We start from the raw sequence: 16,321 nt of genomic DNA, 5'->3' as shown, positions 1-16,321 counted from the left end.
GGCAAAATATATGGCTACATAACACAAACAATTCAAGGACAAAATTCTGCCACAGCAATATGTAAAATTATTTATTTTCACTGTAATCATATTACCATCTCAGGTATTACAAATTAAAGGTTTGTCTCTTAAAGCATTCGGGCAATGACAGGAAGAAACAGGCATTTTCTAAAATTTCACAGGGTCCTATTTCCATCTGCAGGCACCCAAATACCTTCAAAAATTTTGAAGACCTACATCATATGTAGCTCCTTCATTGATGGATTTCTGATCTTCCAAACAACATGTCACTTCTTGCATATGTCAATAAAAGGTTTGTTCTTCACCTGTAAGACAAACCAACTCTCAAATTACTTCAGTTACAACAGGTCATTTAAACAAAGTTTTCATTTGGGTCCACTCTCCTATTCCATGTACATTTAACAATTTGATTTTTTTTTCATAGCAAACAGTTCTATTTTCACTAATCATAGAGACTTAATCTAAAATTTTCCTAGAAGACTCTGTCAGTACAGTAAAATCCGTTCAAATGCTGAGCTATGTATAGGTAACCCTGAGCCCCAAATCACAAAAAAACGTCACTGTCCTTTGGGACAAATGGAGTCCACAGTCCACTAACTGTAACAACAGCATCTCCCTTGTACAAGTCACTTTGCCGATGTTTTCTTCATCTGAAAATACAACTTTCAGTCATAAATGGGCATACACTTCAGCAGCGACTTCAAAAATTCAGAACGAGGAAAGTTTTAAGAGAGGCATGAAGTGCCTGAATACTTAATTCAGTGGCAAACTGTTGACAACCACCTGGTCCAAAATACAATGTCACTGACATATTGTAGGATTGTCTGTTTGTCATCAGAAATTTATCTGGAGGCCACCTTCTGCCACTTTTAGGCATCGCTCACTTAATTTACACATGTATCTCATCAATCCCTCCGGTTTGTCTGCAGAAAAATGGATGACATGGGATCAGTCAACACACTGGTATTTTCTCACACGACTACAGAATCTGCTGCATGAAGAAAACCAATGGCTACATAACACAAACAATTCAAAATTCTGCCACAGCAATATGTAAAATTATTTATTTTCACTGTAATCATATTACCATCTCAGGCATTACAAATTAAAGGTTTGTCTCTTAAAGCATTTGGGCAATGACAGGAGGAAACAGGCATTTTCTAAAATTTTACAGGGTCTTATTTCTGCTGCATGAAGAAAACCAAAGTGTGGAGGAAAAAGGATGGATAATGGAACAAGTGAAGACCACCAACTGTTCAGTAAAGTACATTTAATGGTTTTGCACACTCCATTGAAAACAAGACCTGAACAATTACATCATCGAGATAGAAATGTTCTACTACCATTTCTGGTACTGCTCTATTAAAGAGTACTGTCTTTAGATGACTTGTTAACAGCATGCCACAAGTAGAACTGCACAGAAATCCACCTAAGCACTTACTGTAGAGATCTCAGAAAACCAACATTCAATTAATTTCTCACTACCATGTAAGCCCTTCTACAGGATGTTCTTAAAATTAGTCTGTATCTAGAAATTACTGAGGCTATGAAGAAGATTTTTATCTAGTTTTTTCTTCTTAACTAGTGGAAACATCCAGTAAGATCTAATGAAAGAGACACAGTTTTCACAGTCTCCCCAAAAGAATTCTTTTTTTCACTGTGAGGGTAACCAAGCACTGCAACACGTTGTGCAATCTCTTCACAGAGTGATTGTGAAGTCTCTGCCTATGGATATATCCAAAACCTGATTGAACACAATCCTGGGCAGCCTGTTCTAGTTGACCCTACTTGAGCAGAGGGGTTGAATTAGGTGATCTTAGGTCCTTTCCAAACTAAACAATTCCAGGAAAATTCATTAAAAGCTACCAAAAACATGCTTATGAAAGAAAAAACAAACAAGAAAAAAAAAGAACCAAACCCAAACCAAGGCTGTAGATTATAATTCTGTCTCATAACTAAAAAGATGAGAAAGAAACAGCACCCAGAAAACACTGCACATCAAAACTAAGGCTGTTTGTACTTGTCCTTTAGGCTCTCCACTATTAATTAATCTGTTCTCTACTTCCATGTGGAACGCTCCGACTCCGACACATAGTCTTGATAAGCAAGGTGTCACACAAAGCAGGCAATTTAACATGACAGGCTGATGACACTGTACTGCACCAGGAGCCTGAAATCTACTGTCATATCTGGATAGATTAGTTCTGAACTTATCTTCACTTCTTCTTTGGTTCCAGGTGCCTTCTCACGCAATTGCATTTTCCCTTATTCTAACATCTGTTTTATCACTCCTCATTCTTGAAATTCAACATGTGTCTTTTCACACCAATATACAAGACCTGAAAGTAAGATCTATTAGTCGTCAGGCCAAGTCAAGTTTAAGCTGTTCCAAGGTAAGATTCAGCTTTTACTCTAGTCACAGATTCTTGTATTTGGATTCCCATACAGAAAAACTTAGCATCTCCAACTGCTTCAATCTTAATAAAGAAAGTGACTACTGGGTAGGGTTCATGCATCCCACAAGCAAAATTTTTATTTCAGTACATTTCAGAAATTCTAACAAGGTTTGTATACTGTAACTGAGACCTTACCATGCTATTGGAAGCAATAGTAATTTTTTTGCCTTCCTTTCCAATGAGGAAATTGCTTAGTGAAATGCAATGTCTTTCCACACAGACATACAAAGTACATCTTAAGACGGTCCACATTCACAGAGCTTAAGTGTTTAATTTGTGTTAGTATGCCTTGAAAAAAACTCCCAAATTCCTAAAAATTCAATGTCTACACTAGCATTCAACACTAGAATACACCAGTGGATAGTTTTATCCTATATTAACAACAAAATATTTATTCTAGTCGATTCAAGAAAAAAAAGAAAAACAGACTGTCACCAACCAAAACGTGGAACTAACTTCTGAAGCATGACTAGCAACCTAATATCACTTTTATATACTGACGAGACCAGTATACTTGCAATATCCTTTTCAACACTCCTCAAGATCAACTGAAAGTTTTTGCTTTGTTTTAATGAGATTGTTTTCCTTCAGTTTCCTACACAACCACCCATACCTTGCACTTAAGACACCAATAACAATAGCTAAGTGATACACTTTACGTTACTCTAACACAATAAGGGTTTGTAATTTGCCCATCTCCTTTTGAGGCTGTATAGAATCAAAAATCTCACTGCTTTTTGTATCTGTTTGACAAAGTAGTCTATGCAGCTGGAGGCTTACAAACATATGACTAACACAAAGCAGAGGAAAAACTTTAAGAGCGGGTCTCACAAACCATGAGATAGCCTTATTTCTAAAGACAAGACTATATATATAGAACTGGATACATTTATGACATCATGCTACAGGCATACATCCTCCAGCCCCAAAACAATCTCTCAAAATACATGCAATCCATCTTGGCTCGTACCAGTTTTCACTATCCTTCTTTCCCTCTACCCAATTATTTGCCATTTGGTCATGTCATGAGAAATTTTAGAGTTAATTTGATCACTGATTTAATTGCTGCTGGGGTCCTCCTTTCTCCTAAGAATGTAACCATGTGAAAGTGTATAGATTAACGAAATTTGCCCCCCTTAGAAACTCAAGTGACAGGCCAAGGGGAAGTAAGGAAATTAAAGAGCAGAAATTTCCCTATCTGAAGGCAGGTTTTCAAACAAATAAAGCTTTCATCTTGAGGACAAACAGAAAGACATAAAAAGTAAGATCAGGAAAAGCCGATTACAGTCATATATTAGTTTAATTTTGTTTTTTCAAAGGGTAGAAATTTTAAAAGTTTAAAAATACCTCTAAATGGGGCCAACACAGTAATCATCTGGACATATTTCTCCATAATAGGAACCTATTTCTAGCAGAACTACATCCCAATAGCCTCAAAAGCAACCTAGTATGTAGCCTAATTTGACATGATAATATTTACCCTGAAGATTTTCCCAAACTTAAGGTGTGGAATGCAAACCAGTAGATTTTTTTCTCCTAGGATACGAGATATTTGAGAATTATTTCATCACAAAGGTTAAGGTAGCACACCTGGATATCCCTCACATTCATCATTCATTTCTATTAATTTCTCCCCAAAACCATAGACCAGATATATTGATAATGCAAATTGCATTAAGCTCATTAATAGTTTTGTAGTGGACACTGATGCATGGACAACTTAAACACTGGATTCAGACTTTCACCAAGCTGGAAATTGATCAAGATTGTTCTCTTTTATTTCGAACATCTGGAAACATACCTGATCTTTTTCCTGAAAACAAAAAACCCTTTCTCTTTATATGGTACTTACCACAGTAAGATGTCAAATACCAACTGGGGGAGTTACAACAAAAGTAACAGAGCTGAACTGCACAATCTGTCTTTTGAAGGTTTTACCAATTTGGCAGGCTAGTCTGAAGGAAAATGTTTCCTGTCAAATGGGTTGTCAAAACTTCCATGAATGTTTTTATAACTTCACTTAGTGCAAAAAAATGCACTTACTGGCTTCTCAAGTACAACTGGATGATCAGGAAGAAACTCTGGCTTCTTCTGAGAGAGAGAAACACTTGAAAGCTTCAGAAGAAAATCTCTGCTGTATTGGATCCTTTCTGTGAATATACAAAATCACTAAATTCAACATTGTTGTTTAAAGGATTAACATTGGGAATTCAGAAAAATTATTTGGTTACTTCTAGAAGGGTGGAAATGTGGCACGTGAAATATAAAAATCAGTATTAAAATCAGGAGTAATTTCAATCTTCATCAGGACAATTTGTAGTAAATTACAGAGCATTTCACCAGTAAATTAACACAAAAGAAGAAAAAAAAGGTGAATCTAACCTTACACTAGAGACAGATTCCCTGTATCTTGTTCTAGTTAACAGAAACACCACAAACTGGTCTTGAAATCCTAGAAGAATCTGTTAATAACTCACACCAAAGTGGTACATATTTCTAAGGGAGACATAACAGAAATGAAGTGTCTCTTTTCTTGGAGCTATTAAGTTGGATGTCTTAACACCAAAAAGTAATGGTGAGATGTGCTGCATGTAAACTGGCAAACAGTTTAATACCAATGAAACAGCTTTAAGGGTAGTACACCAAATCAACAAGAGTCGGGGCTTTGCTTAGAGCATGCAGGTTATTGTTCGAGTTCATAGCAGTGTCTCTACTCCAGCACAGTGTCGGATACAACATGTCTAGCTGTGTCCAGATTTTAAGCTGATATTCTCAAACAAGATCAGAAACAAGAGGAAAGGAATTAGGAAAAGAAGGGACAAATTTTATCTCTGGTCCTTGGTGACAAAGAAGTTTATTCCTTTAGGAATTATGGGCTGCCTGTGAGACTGTTACACAGTCACCTGACGGACTATAGTTTTGTTTCTCAGACTGTAGGATGTTGACAAAAGATAAGGTGACAAAGTCAACTATGACTGGGATTTTTTCCTGCCTTTGACCACAAGCGATTGCAATAACTGCTGAACCTATGGGAGGGCATGTGGGTAACTTTAAAAAGAACAGTTTAAAGAATACAAGAATACTTGGAAACTTATGGCTTGTTTTTTCCCTCCCTTGATTAAAAACCTATGACTTCTATAAGGCCTCTGAGACAGTCCCCCACAACATCCTTCTCTCTAAATCAGATGGAATGGATTAGATGGGTGGACTGTTTGCTGGATGAGGAATTGATTTGACAGTTGCATCAAATCACATGTTGGCAGTGAGTCCAAAGGAGAGTCATTAAGTTGATCACAGGGCTGGAACACCTCTCCTGTGAAGACAGACTGAGAGACTTGGGGTTGTTCAGCCTGGAGAAGAGAAGGCTCTGAGGAGACCTTATAGCAGCCTTCCAGTACCCAAAGGGGGCTTACAAAAAGGCTGGAGAGGGACTTTTCACAGGCATGTAGTGATAGAACAATAGGGAATAGCCTTAAGATGAAGGACAGTAGGTTTAGGTTAGATATGAGGAAGAAATTCTTCCTTGCAAGGCACTGGAAAAGGTTACCCAGGAAAGATATGGATGCCCCACATCTGGGAGTGTTCAAGTCCAGGCTGGATGGGGCTTTAAGTAACGTGGTCTAGTGGAAGGTGCCCCCCCGCCCATGGAAGGAGGTAGAAACTAGATGATTTTTAAGGTCCCTTACAATCTAAACCATTCTATGATCCAAAGAGTATCCAATTCAATGTCCAGATGGAGACCAGTGAGCGATGAGTGGTGTACCTCAGGGTTCCATATTTGGACCAATACTGTTTACTATCTTTATCAATCACAACCAGTGGGATCACGCGCACCCTCAGCAAATTCACAGATAACACCAAGCTGAATGGTGCATTTGACACACCTGAAGGAGAGGATGCCATCCAGAAGGACCTGGAAAAACTCAAGAAGTGGGCCCATGGGAACCTTATGCTGTATTTAACAACTGCAGAGACAGATAATTGGAGGCAGAGTACCACTGAATAGATATCAAATGGAAATTATTAACTAGAACTTAAAGTACAGCTGAAGATAAAAGGAGTTCCAGAAGAAATTTTACAGTGTGAGGGGAAAAAAAGAAGAAAACAAAAGACTTTTTTGTAAGCAGCAGCTGAACAGCAGAACCTCTAAAGCTGTGTTACTCTGAAGGAAAGGATTACAACAATCAGCAAACAAAAGCCCTTTGAAAATAAGTGTGAGAAAACACTTGTGGAAAATTGTGGAGTAGACTCAAGGGAGGCATCTAAGAGCAATTAACCACAGAACAACATCCAAAATGATGACTTTCATACAAGAGACCATGATCTGATGAGAAGCCATTTAAGATCTTGTAGAACACAGTAGTCTCTACAACCACAAGCAGAATTGATGAGAAAGGGATCAGAACGCCACCACCAAAAAGACAGAACTTGACATCCAACTGACATCCGACTAGATCCAAAGAATAAAAATCTATTAATCAAGATCAAGAATAGAAGAAATGAACCTGAGCTTGAAAGGACTTACCTGAGCTTGAAAGGACTTACCTGAGCTTGAAAGGACTTACCTGAGCTTGAATGGGCTTACCTGAGCTTGAATGGGCTTACTTTCAAGTCAGTAACACACAACAGAGTAGAATTACTGCTCAAGAACCTGAGAGATGGTAACCTCTCTCAGACTGAGAAAAATAGGAAAGGCTCAATAAAACTTAATAGATTTCTTTCAATTCTAGAGTTCTAAGAGTAACAGAACAACCCAAGTCTTCAGAGATTACTTAAAGATTGGAGATTACAGACGGAGATCTAGGATGATTAATTACAGGAAGATACAGACAAAAGAAGTTGTCTCAATGAACCGATGACCTGAGCTGGATCACTCACGCAGTTCCTATGACACGTTTAAGAATGAATTAGGTAGGAAGTAGGGCAGAGAAGTATTGTGAGAATTCATCTGAAATCTGAGATTATTGCTTAATGAAAAAAAAGAGTAAAATTTTGGCTACTACCAATGCTCTACCTGTACTGACAGGCAGTACAGAGAGAAAAGCATAAGGAGCAAACCTTAAGGACAGTACTGACACAAGAATCACCTGCCCAGGACTCATCATTAGAGAAATTCATTCATTTTTTATGATATAAATATTAGTCTTTCAGAACCACTGTAGTAAGAGTAGGACAAGTAAGTCAAAAAACTGAGTTCTTTAATTGATTACATGCAATAGTCTGTATGCCATGACTGACCCCTGTAACAGGCTAAAGGATGCAACTCAAACCTGTACTTCTACACACACAAGCAATTTACACAAAACCAGGATTTTGTGTAAAGTATTTTTTTGTGGCTGAGGTCTGTTTTTTCTTGCATTTGTTTTTTGTTTGCTTTCTTGGGTTTGTTTGGGTTTTTTTGAAGACAGTTACACTCTTACATGCAAGCAAGTCTACCAGTGGAAGTTTCCCACCTCAGTTACGGTCAAACTTTACACCTTCTCTAGAGTGTTATGTTAAAACCAGAAAGGTTTCATATTACTCTCCAACTGTGGTACAGAAGAGAGCCAAACTACCAATGCACTGGTTAATCAGAAAAAAATAAAATGCAACCCACATCACTTCATATTTCAGGTGTCTTTCATCCAGAAAATGCAATCCTGGCACAGTTCCATACAGTATTTTACCTTTTTTTGCTCCTGATTCATGTTGTTTTGGTTGACAGAGCATCACAGTTTGAGTTAAGATCTTCACTTCAGTCATTTCAGATGACTAAAATAGGAAGGAAAGTTATGAAGCTTATCTCCTTTAGGCACATTAAAACAGGGATGTACATTTCTTAGTTTCTTAGTTAAAAATAACAGTTGTAGCACAGTTTAATTTGAACCTGTAGAATGTTTGTTACTCTTTACTACATACAATAAAGGAACAGTTCAACAAAGCAATACAGGTAAACACAATTGAGAGCCATTTTTACACAGAATTTTACAGTGGTATTGCTAGTTTTTAAATAGAACATAATTATCTCCTCCTTTTCTTTTATCTCACCCAGAATGCAGCCAGAAGCTGCTACACTGGGAATAAGAAAAGCAGGAAGGACTTTCCTTAAGACCGAAGGATAGACTTGGATTCTCTCACTTGGCAAAAAAGGTTTCATAAGCATCAAGAAACAGCATCTACAGCATAATGCTGAGTTCCCTCAGCTGCCAAAACCTTGAAGAGTGTGTTCTAGAAAGTAGGAAAGCAGTTTATCAACAGTTTGTCTTAGCTCTGAAGAGGCTCCACAAGTTTGGCTGAGGAATTTTAACAACATTCTGAGACAGATGGGAAGGAGACAAGAACTGAAAATTTTAGGAAGCATTTGTCGAAAACAGGAGAGATCCTATTTTCTTCACAGAGACAGCAGTTAACACTTGGTACTGTAAGTTCACCAGCTTTCATGGTGTGCTAAGACTACAAATTGTGAAATGGCAAAATATTTGTTTTATTCACCTTGCTCACATTTCCATTTCCTGCGGTTGAAATTTATTTTTCTTCTCCTGATTTGTCTAAACTAAACTAAATTTCTAAACTAAAACTTCCGGGAAAAAATCTGAAAAATCTAGGTATTTCAGAGAATGAAGTTAACAGAGAGCCCACACTGCTAATCCTAACCGCTTTGTGATGTTCAACTAGTCTTCATAAGCCTTAGCTATTCAAAGGTTCTTTCCAAGAAAGAAATCCGAAGATTTTACATAGAATCACAGAATCATAGAATCAGCTGGGTTGGAAGGGACCTCTGAGATCATCAAGTCCAACCCTTAATCCACTACCACCGTGGTTACTAGACCATGGCACTAAGTGCCACATCCAGTCTCATCTTAAAAACCTCCAGGGATGGAGAATCCACCACTTCCCTGGGCAGCCCATTCCAATGCCTGATTACCCTCTCTGGAAAGAATTTCTTCCTAATATCCAACCTAAACCTCCCCTGGCACAGTTTAAGACCACGCCCTCTTGCCTTACTGATAGCTGCCTGGGAGAAGAGACCAAGCCCACCTTGCTACAACCTCCTTTCAGGTAGTTGTAGAGAGTGATGAGGTCTCCCCTGAGCCTCCTCTTCTCCAGGCTGAACAGCCCCAGCTCCCTCAGCCTCTCCTCATAGGACTTGTGCTCCAGTCCCTTCACCAGCCTTGTTGCTCTTCTCTGGACCTGCTCCAGCACCTCAATATCCTTCCTGAACTGAGGGGCCCAGAACTGGACACAGTACTCCAGGTGTGGCCTCACCAGCACTGAGTACAGGGGAAGAATCACTGCCCTGATCCTGCTGGCCACACTGTTCCTGATCCAGGCCAGGATGCCATTGGCCTTCTTGGCCACCTGGGCACACTGTTGGCTCATGTTCGGCTTCCTGTCAATCCAAACTCCCAGGTCCCTCTCTGCCTGGCTGCTCTCCAGCCACTCTGTCCCCAGCCTGTAGCGCTGCATGGGGTTGTTGTGGCCAAAGTGCAGGACCCGGCACTTGGTCTTGTTGAACCTCATCCCATTGGAATCAGCCCAACTCTCCAGTCTGTCCAGGTTCCTCTGCAGAGCCCTCCTGCCTTCCAGCTGATTAACACTCCCCCCCAACTTGGAGTCATCTGCAAATTTACTGATGGTGGACTCAATCCCCTCATCTAAATCACTGATAAAGATATTAAACAGAACTGGGCCCAACACTGATCCCCGGGGGACACTACCAGTGACCGGCTGCCAACTGGGTGCAGCACCGTTCACCGCCACTCTCTGGGCCCGGCCCTCCAGCCAGTTCCCAACCCAGAACAGTGTCCCTCTCAATATGTTCTCAAATCCATAAGAAAAAGACAACTATGACAAAGCACAATTTATAGCAATGGGCCAATGTCACCACAGTATTTTTGCATTTCTTCCTGCACCACGTCCCATCACATCATCCTGCCAACCGCTCTACAATATCAAGATTGATTAAATAGTGATAATAGGCAACTTTTATCACGAGACTGAGGTCCTAGTATCTCCAGAACTAAATACAGAATGTTTCTGTTTAGAAAAATATTCTATGAAGCTACTCTGCCAGCCTTCAGGCCCATGTTGCCCATCAAGAAGGGCACTCACTGTTCAGATGGTATTTGGAGTACCCATGAAACAGTTTACAGCCAAACGTATTATTAATAAGTTTTTTCCATATCCTATGCCAAAGAAAAAGTTTAAAAAATATAAAAAATACAGCTATACTGACATGAGGACTCCAACACTGCTGACCACAGGCTTATTTAAAAGGGAATTGTTTGTTTTTTGTTCTTCTCAATAACTACTGCTCAACAGACAAGTATAACTGTTAATTTCCCTATATGTGATCAAAGACAGGCTCTTAACACCTTGATTTTATTTTAAATATTTTTTTTAAGTCAAAGGCAGCTTCCAGAAGCTTTATACAATAAGGATTATCAAAAGTCTTCTAAAATAAAAAGAGAAGGAACAGGCATTTGTTCTAACAAAAAAACCCCACACAAACTATCAATAAACTCTGAAGAACATTGACATCAGAAGCAACAGAAAATCAAATTCAGACTATGAAACATTAAGCATTCCAGTTGGAAGACTTCAAACTTCATTTTGCAGCAAACAGCTACAACCAATTTAAAGTTTGAAGGACGCACTGTACCATGCTCAAAACCAAGTATTTCTGGCAATAAAGCACTACAGTGCTTCTGTTTTTCTGAATGCTAGAGCTCACTTATTGCCCAGTCCAGCACAGTGAATGAAACATAATTACAGAATGCACTGGAACTGTTAAATTTCCTACTTTTGTGAAGTCTCAGATGAATTTGTGCATGTGCTAACAACAAAAAGACTTCTAATGTTATTATTTACACATAATAAGCAAAGACTAGATATGTGTACTTCAAAAGAGCTGTCTTAAATTCACAATGAAGACTAAAGTAATGTCACACAGACTTGCATAAGAATCTTAAATTCCTAAGCTGATTTTTCAGCTACTAGTGCATGCAAATACCAAGGAAAGGCATTCCTGAAACTCATAATTCTTTTTAACAGTTCTGACACTCCCGGTTTAAAACCTTCTGATTCAAGGACACTCCTAGCGGGAAATAGTTTGCTTTTCATTTGGTAGCATAATGGATCAAGTGACCTCCAATTTATAACATGCTAGAACACATGCCATCAACTTTATCATCTACTATTTACTCAGTACTCACCCAGTTAACCTTATTCTGCAAACATACTTCAGTGCTGCCAGGTAACTCAGTCTGAACGTTTAATGCAATGGCTGATGCTGGTGAAGATAAAACATTAAGGAAAAATAATTTCAACAGACTCCACATAACTCACCACAAGAACATTCCTGACTGCAAAGAGATTATGTGGGCATTTATTCAAAACCCAAAAGGTCTAGCTCATCACAAGACCCCTTTTCCACTTCTCGCAAGAATTTCACAGAAAGTCAAAATTTATCACATCACTTAGATTCAGTCCACATCAGCCAGAAAATTTCTAACTTAACAATAATAACAGCTGTAATATTGCAATATCTAGGAGGCATATAGAAATTTAAAAAAAATAAATACAATCAAAATATTCTCACCTGACATAAATATTGCATAATTTTATTTTTCTTAAGCTTTTTCAGAATTTTTTGCTTTAAACTTGTATGAAGGTTAGATAAGACCAGAGCAGTGCAGTGCATTGTACTTGCAATAAAACCTAAAAAATCTATTTGTTAAATTATGTGTACTTTATGTTTTCAATAGCAGGTGTCAACAAACCCAAGAAATCCAAATTTAACAGAGAAGCCTGATCCAGCTTTCTGAAGCCAGATTTCAGATGCCAAGCTAGAACAGCACCAAAGAGTTCTGCATAACCCTGAAGTTTAAATTCTGATTTTATCACAGAGATAATGTAATAAGATCAATACATGGCAAGATATTTATTCACCACTATAGTTTGAACAAAGTCCTTAAAAAAAACCAAACCAAACCAAAATAAAACAAACCAAGTCACCTTATGTGTCCTTGTTATTTCATTAAACATAACCAAAACTTTGGCAAACTGAACTGTACCTTAGCCATGCTACTCACCTTGTTTAGAAGACAGGTGATGCACAGGTCGTGCTGGCTGAAGGGATTTGCCAATAAACTTTTTTGCTTCTGCAACATTTTGAAACATTGCACTTCAAAAAAGCAGCTGAAATTATTAGAGACTGTTCAGTTTAAGAAAAGTGATGTTAAGGAAGAAGAGCAGCCTACCTACCACTCATTAGCTGCATTTGACAAGGCAATACACTACTACATCTGGGCAGGAAAAAGCAGAAAAGGTCTGATGTGGAAATTTTTTTATATGATTGAATATGCTGGATAAAATTTGCATGAAGACAGAATCAGACACCTCTCTCATTTTTCCTTCCAACTGAGCTACCCTATAGCTTCCTCTCCAAAAAATGTTTTTCCCTGAATATCTGTGTGTACATTTGGAGAAAGGAGATGGAGACGTGTGTACATTTGGAGAAAGGAGACAGAGACATGTGATGGAAATGAAGGTGTTTTCTAACAATTTAATTAAATGGGTTTTTAATTAATTAACATCAGCATACCTCTTACACTCTGCTGTCTGGATAGGAGTTCCCTTACATACATACATAAACCTACAGAATTGTTTTTTAATATTTTAGTTACATTAATTCAGTTTTGTATCTTCCCACTCAGTTTAGCTACTACAGAAGCACCAAAAACTGCAAAGATGATGGTAGGCTTTAAGTAAACAATCAGTTGTAAAATGTTCATTTGTAACATCTATATCTTAATATATCACCTTCCCACTTCCATCTCCTTTGTCATCTGGGAGATTTTATGATTTGAAGGAACTTCAGCTTCTTTTAGAGAAAAAGAATAATAGAAACAACTATCAACACAATAAAAATTATATTGAAATTCTGTTTTCTCTAGGAAACTTTATGAGACAAGGGAATAATTGTTATGACAAAAAAAAAAATCAAAAGAAATGATCATGACTGCAAGAGTTACAACTACATTATCCATTTTCAGCAGGGAACAGCAAAAGACAAGTTAGGCTTTTTGAAATATGCCCAGTATCACACCCCACTTTAACTGGCCTTTGCATTATAGAAAGAAAACCAAAAATCGCCTGCAAATTTACTACACTATAATTTTTTGAACACTGAACTTCTAATATAGTCAAGTAACAATCTTCCAACACATGAAGTTTGAATCCACTCAGGTCTAGAAACCAACGGTTAAATGGCTACTGTCTGAATTAAAACAACTTAACTGAGCTAGGAAAAAAATTCTGGTTTGATTCCCCGCTTTTCCTACCTGCCTCATCTTAAAAAAGGAAGACTTGAAAGCTGTAGTCAAAAGCAGCAATGAAAATTCCTGTAGCTTAATTAACCAAGACTACTGACATGGATGCCATATTCAATTTTACCTAGATTAGGAATGCTTCTTTAAACCATACTTATAATAAATTTCTGCATAGAGCGAGGCAGTAATAATACAGATTTGCATTGGAAGAGTAAAAGAAAAAAAAAAGGCAACTTTTCCTCTATACCCTGATTGCAAATGATATGCATGCTTTTTAAAAGCGGGAAAAACTGTTTAAGAGGCTGGCTAGCTTCTAGAATGCAGCACTGTATTTTTATAGCATTCTGACAATAAAAAACGCTGTGTGGTGACAGCAAAACAACACATTTTGCCCCTCTTGCCCCATCCCCGCTGGGAAAAGGCTAGAAGAGATCGCAACAAGTTATCTAGCCCAACCTCCTGATTCATGGAGCGTTCTGACTAGTATCAAGGAAAGTGGAGAAAGAATAGTTTAAATAGCGGAGAAATAAACTGCCTCCATGAGAGACTAGTGCAGCAGGGGAAGCATCCCAAGACTTCCCCCTTATAAAGACCACATTGCTCCTCGGGAGTTATTACCATGGGAGACTTGCCCAGAGAAGGGAATCCCTCTGGCACCAGCAAACAGGCCCAGCAGCAGCTCTGTGGGACCCGGGTATTTTTAGTATCTTAACAACCTGGACATTGACAGCAGCCCGCATCTTACGAGGGCCCACCTCAAGTGTTCTTTGGAAGACTCTTTCCTGAATGCGTGAAAGAGAACTGACGCAATTTTGGTGAAAAATCCCCTGAAACTGACCGTGCCCCCCTCGCCCAAACTGGCACCTCACCCGGAGCCCCACAGCCCCCGAGAAACAAAACCTCCTCGCCCCCTCCTTTGGGCCAGGGGGTCCCCAGCCCACCTCGACCGTCGGCAGCGCCCCTGCCCCACGACCCCGGTGGGCTCCGCGCCGCCGCTCGCGGTCGGTGGCGCTGTGGCGGTGCCTCCCTCACGCCGGGCGGGGCGGGGCGGCCTTCGCGCGGGGCTCGGCCGCGGCCGCGTGCTGGGCGGCGCCGTTGAACGTCGCGCTGAGGGAGGCGCTGCGGAGCCGAGCGGAGCCCAGCGGAGCCCGTTCCCCGAGGAGCGGGGAATGCGAGATGGGGTGCGGCGGCGCAGCTCCCTCTGGGGTCAGGTCTGAGAGGGGCTGGAAATGAGTAAAGGTGGTGTCCTCCTGTGGCCCGCAAAGTGAGTCATGTTCTGTCAGAAGACAGGAGAAAATAAGCGACTTTTGAACACAACTGTGGACCTCCAGAGCTAACCTCGTCCAGAAAGAAAAGGGAAATCCACAGGCCTTGGAAAGCTGTCATTGAGTCAGAAAACTGCCCTCGCCAACCTGCCCCATGGCACTGACCAGTGACATGGGCAGGAGGGACCAGAGAACGGCCTCTGGCTTCTCAGCAACAGAGGGGATGGCATCCTGTGTGCTTTGGAAATTCAAGTGTATTTTGTCTCACAATATGTAATCAACAATTAACAACAAAAACACCCTGCTGACTCCCAAAGGAGCAGACTAAAATTTCCTGGTGTTAGTTTGCTAGATTCTGTAGTCATCTTACTTAAGTAAACAACATTAATTAAAGTCCTTAACTTTTTTGTTAATTTTTTTAATATGCATTTAATATCACCTGCTAGGGAGTCCAGAGGTTCAGAACAGGTAGGTAACATCAAGTACATAACTATATAAATAGCAAGTACTTAATATTCAACATTAAGATTTACAGTCCTGGCTAGTTTGTAAAGACTGTTTTATTTCATCAAGCATAGTGGTTCTTTGCTGCAGTCTCTGAATTTTATTAACTTAGGTACACAGAGTTGAAACTGTCCTTGAAATAGCGGCTATTATATACAGATGTCATGCTCCTATAGTCGTCTCTCCTAACATCATCTTCCAGTTGGTTTCCTCAACTGTTCACGCATGGTGTGCTATCACATTCTTTTTGCAGACACTGATGCAGCACATCTGCATGCTCACTGACCCACTTGCTGCCATTTAAGGTCCTGTTTAAAGTAATTTCTCCCAAGTGAGTTAGTTTATACTCAGACATATCCTGTTTCTTCTAAGCCACCATCTATTCTCACAAGATTGTCATGTAAAACAGTTGCTCCCCTATTCATGTCTTAGCTAAATCAGAACTGATTATCAATTATTAATATGTAAGTGCACATAAATATTAATGTTGGCTGCTACTCCAGAACTGTTACTGATGGGAAAGTCAATGGGGCAACTAAGATAAAGGTATGTTTTTTCATGGGACTGTTGTGCTTTTTCAAAGAAACATGTCAGGTACTGCAAACCAGATTTACACAAATCAACACAACCCTTCTTGACTTATTGAAATGGTATCACAGAGATGGAGAATTACATATTCTTCCAGTATTTTTGCAGATTTAAATATGCTAAGGATGAACTAAACAGTAAAAATCCTCACTTGTGTTTTTCATAGGGGCTGTAA

General features: G+C 39.3%; 1 protein-coding gene across 4 annotated transcripts; it reads right to left on the bottom strand.

The window, feature by feature from the left end:
- Positions 1-47: 47 nt before the first annotated feature.
- On the bottom strand, positions 48-14,837 carry CUNH8orf88 (chromosome unknown C8orf88 homolog). 4 transcript variants are annotated; one of them, XM_027680278.1, is made up of 6 exons: positions 14,731-14,837; positions 12,551-12,656; positions 11,672-11,748; positions 8,144-8,228; positions 4,521-4,627; positions 48-326 (listed from the first exon to the last, which is right to left on the bottom strand). In XM_027680278.1, the coding sequence occupies exons 2-6, from the start codon at positions 12,636-12,638 to the stop codon at positions 288-290; spliced, it is 396 nt and encodes a 131-aa protein (XP_027536079.1). In that variant the 5' UTR covers positions 12,639-12,656; positions 14,731-14,837; the 3' UTR covers positions 48-287. The 4 variants fall into 4 exon arrangements, with proteins under 4 accessions (XP_027536079.1, XP_027536246.1, XP_027536161.1 ...); XM_027680445.1 differs by having other exon boundaries at positions 12,551-12,642; positions 14,731-14,813; XM_027680360.1 differs by lacking the exon at positions 14,731-14,837 and adding an exon at positions 14,628-14,726.
- Positions 14,838-16,321: the final 1,484 nt, after the last annotated feature.

The sequence above is a fragment of the Neopelma chrysocephalum genome, unplaced genomic scaffold (assembly GCF_003984885.1).
Source record: "Neopelma chrysocephalum unplaced genomic scaffold, ASM398488v2 Primary Assembly neopelma1_22, whole genome shotgun sequence".
NCBI lineage: Eukaryota > Metazoa > Chordata > Aves > Passeriformes > Pipridae > Neopelma > Neopelma chrysocephalum.
This window is presented reverse-complemented; position numbering and strand designations above follow the sequence as displayed.

What these genes read in the sequence shown, in the direction of transcription:
- CUNH8orf88 (XM_027680278.1), bottom strand. Translation starts at nt 12,638, where the DNA reads ATGTTTCAAAATGTTGCAGAAGCAAAAAAGTTTATTGGCAAATCCCTT. An exon ending in TGCAGAATAAGGTTAACTGG is followed by an intron (nt 8,229 to 11,671) that starts GTGAGTACTGAG and finishes TTCCTATTTTAG; the next exon opens with TCATCTGAAATGACTGAAGT. An exon ending in CAGTTGTACTTGAGAAGCCA is followed by an intron (nt 327 to 4,520) that starts GTAAGTGCATTT and finishes TTTGTCTTACAG; the next exon opens with GTGAAGAACAAACCTTTTAT.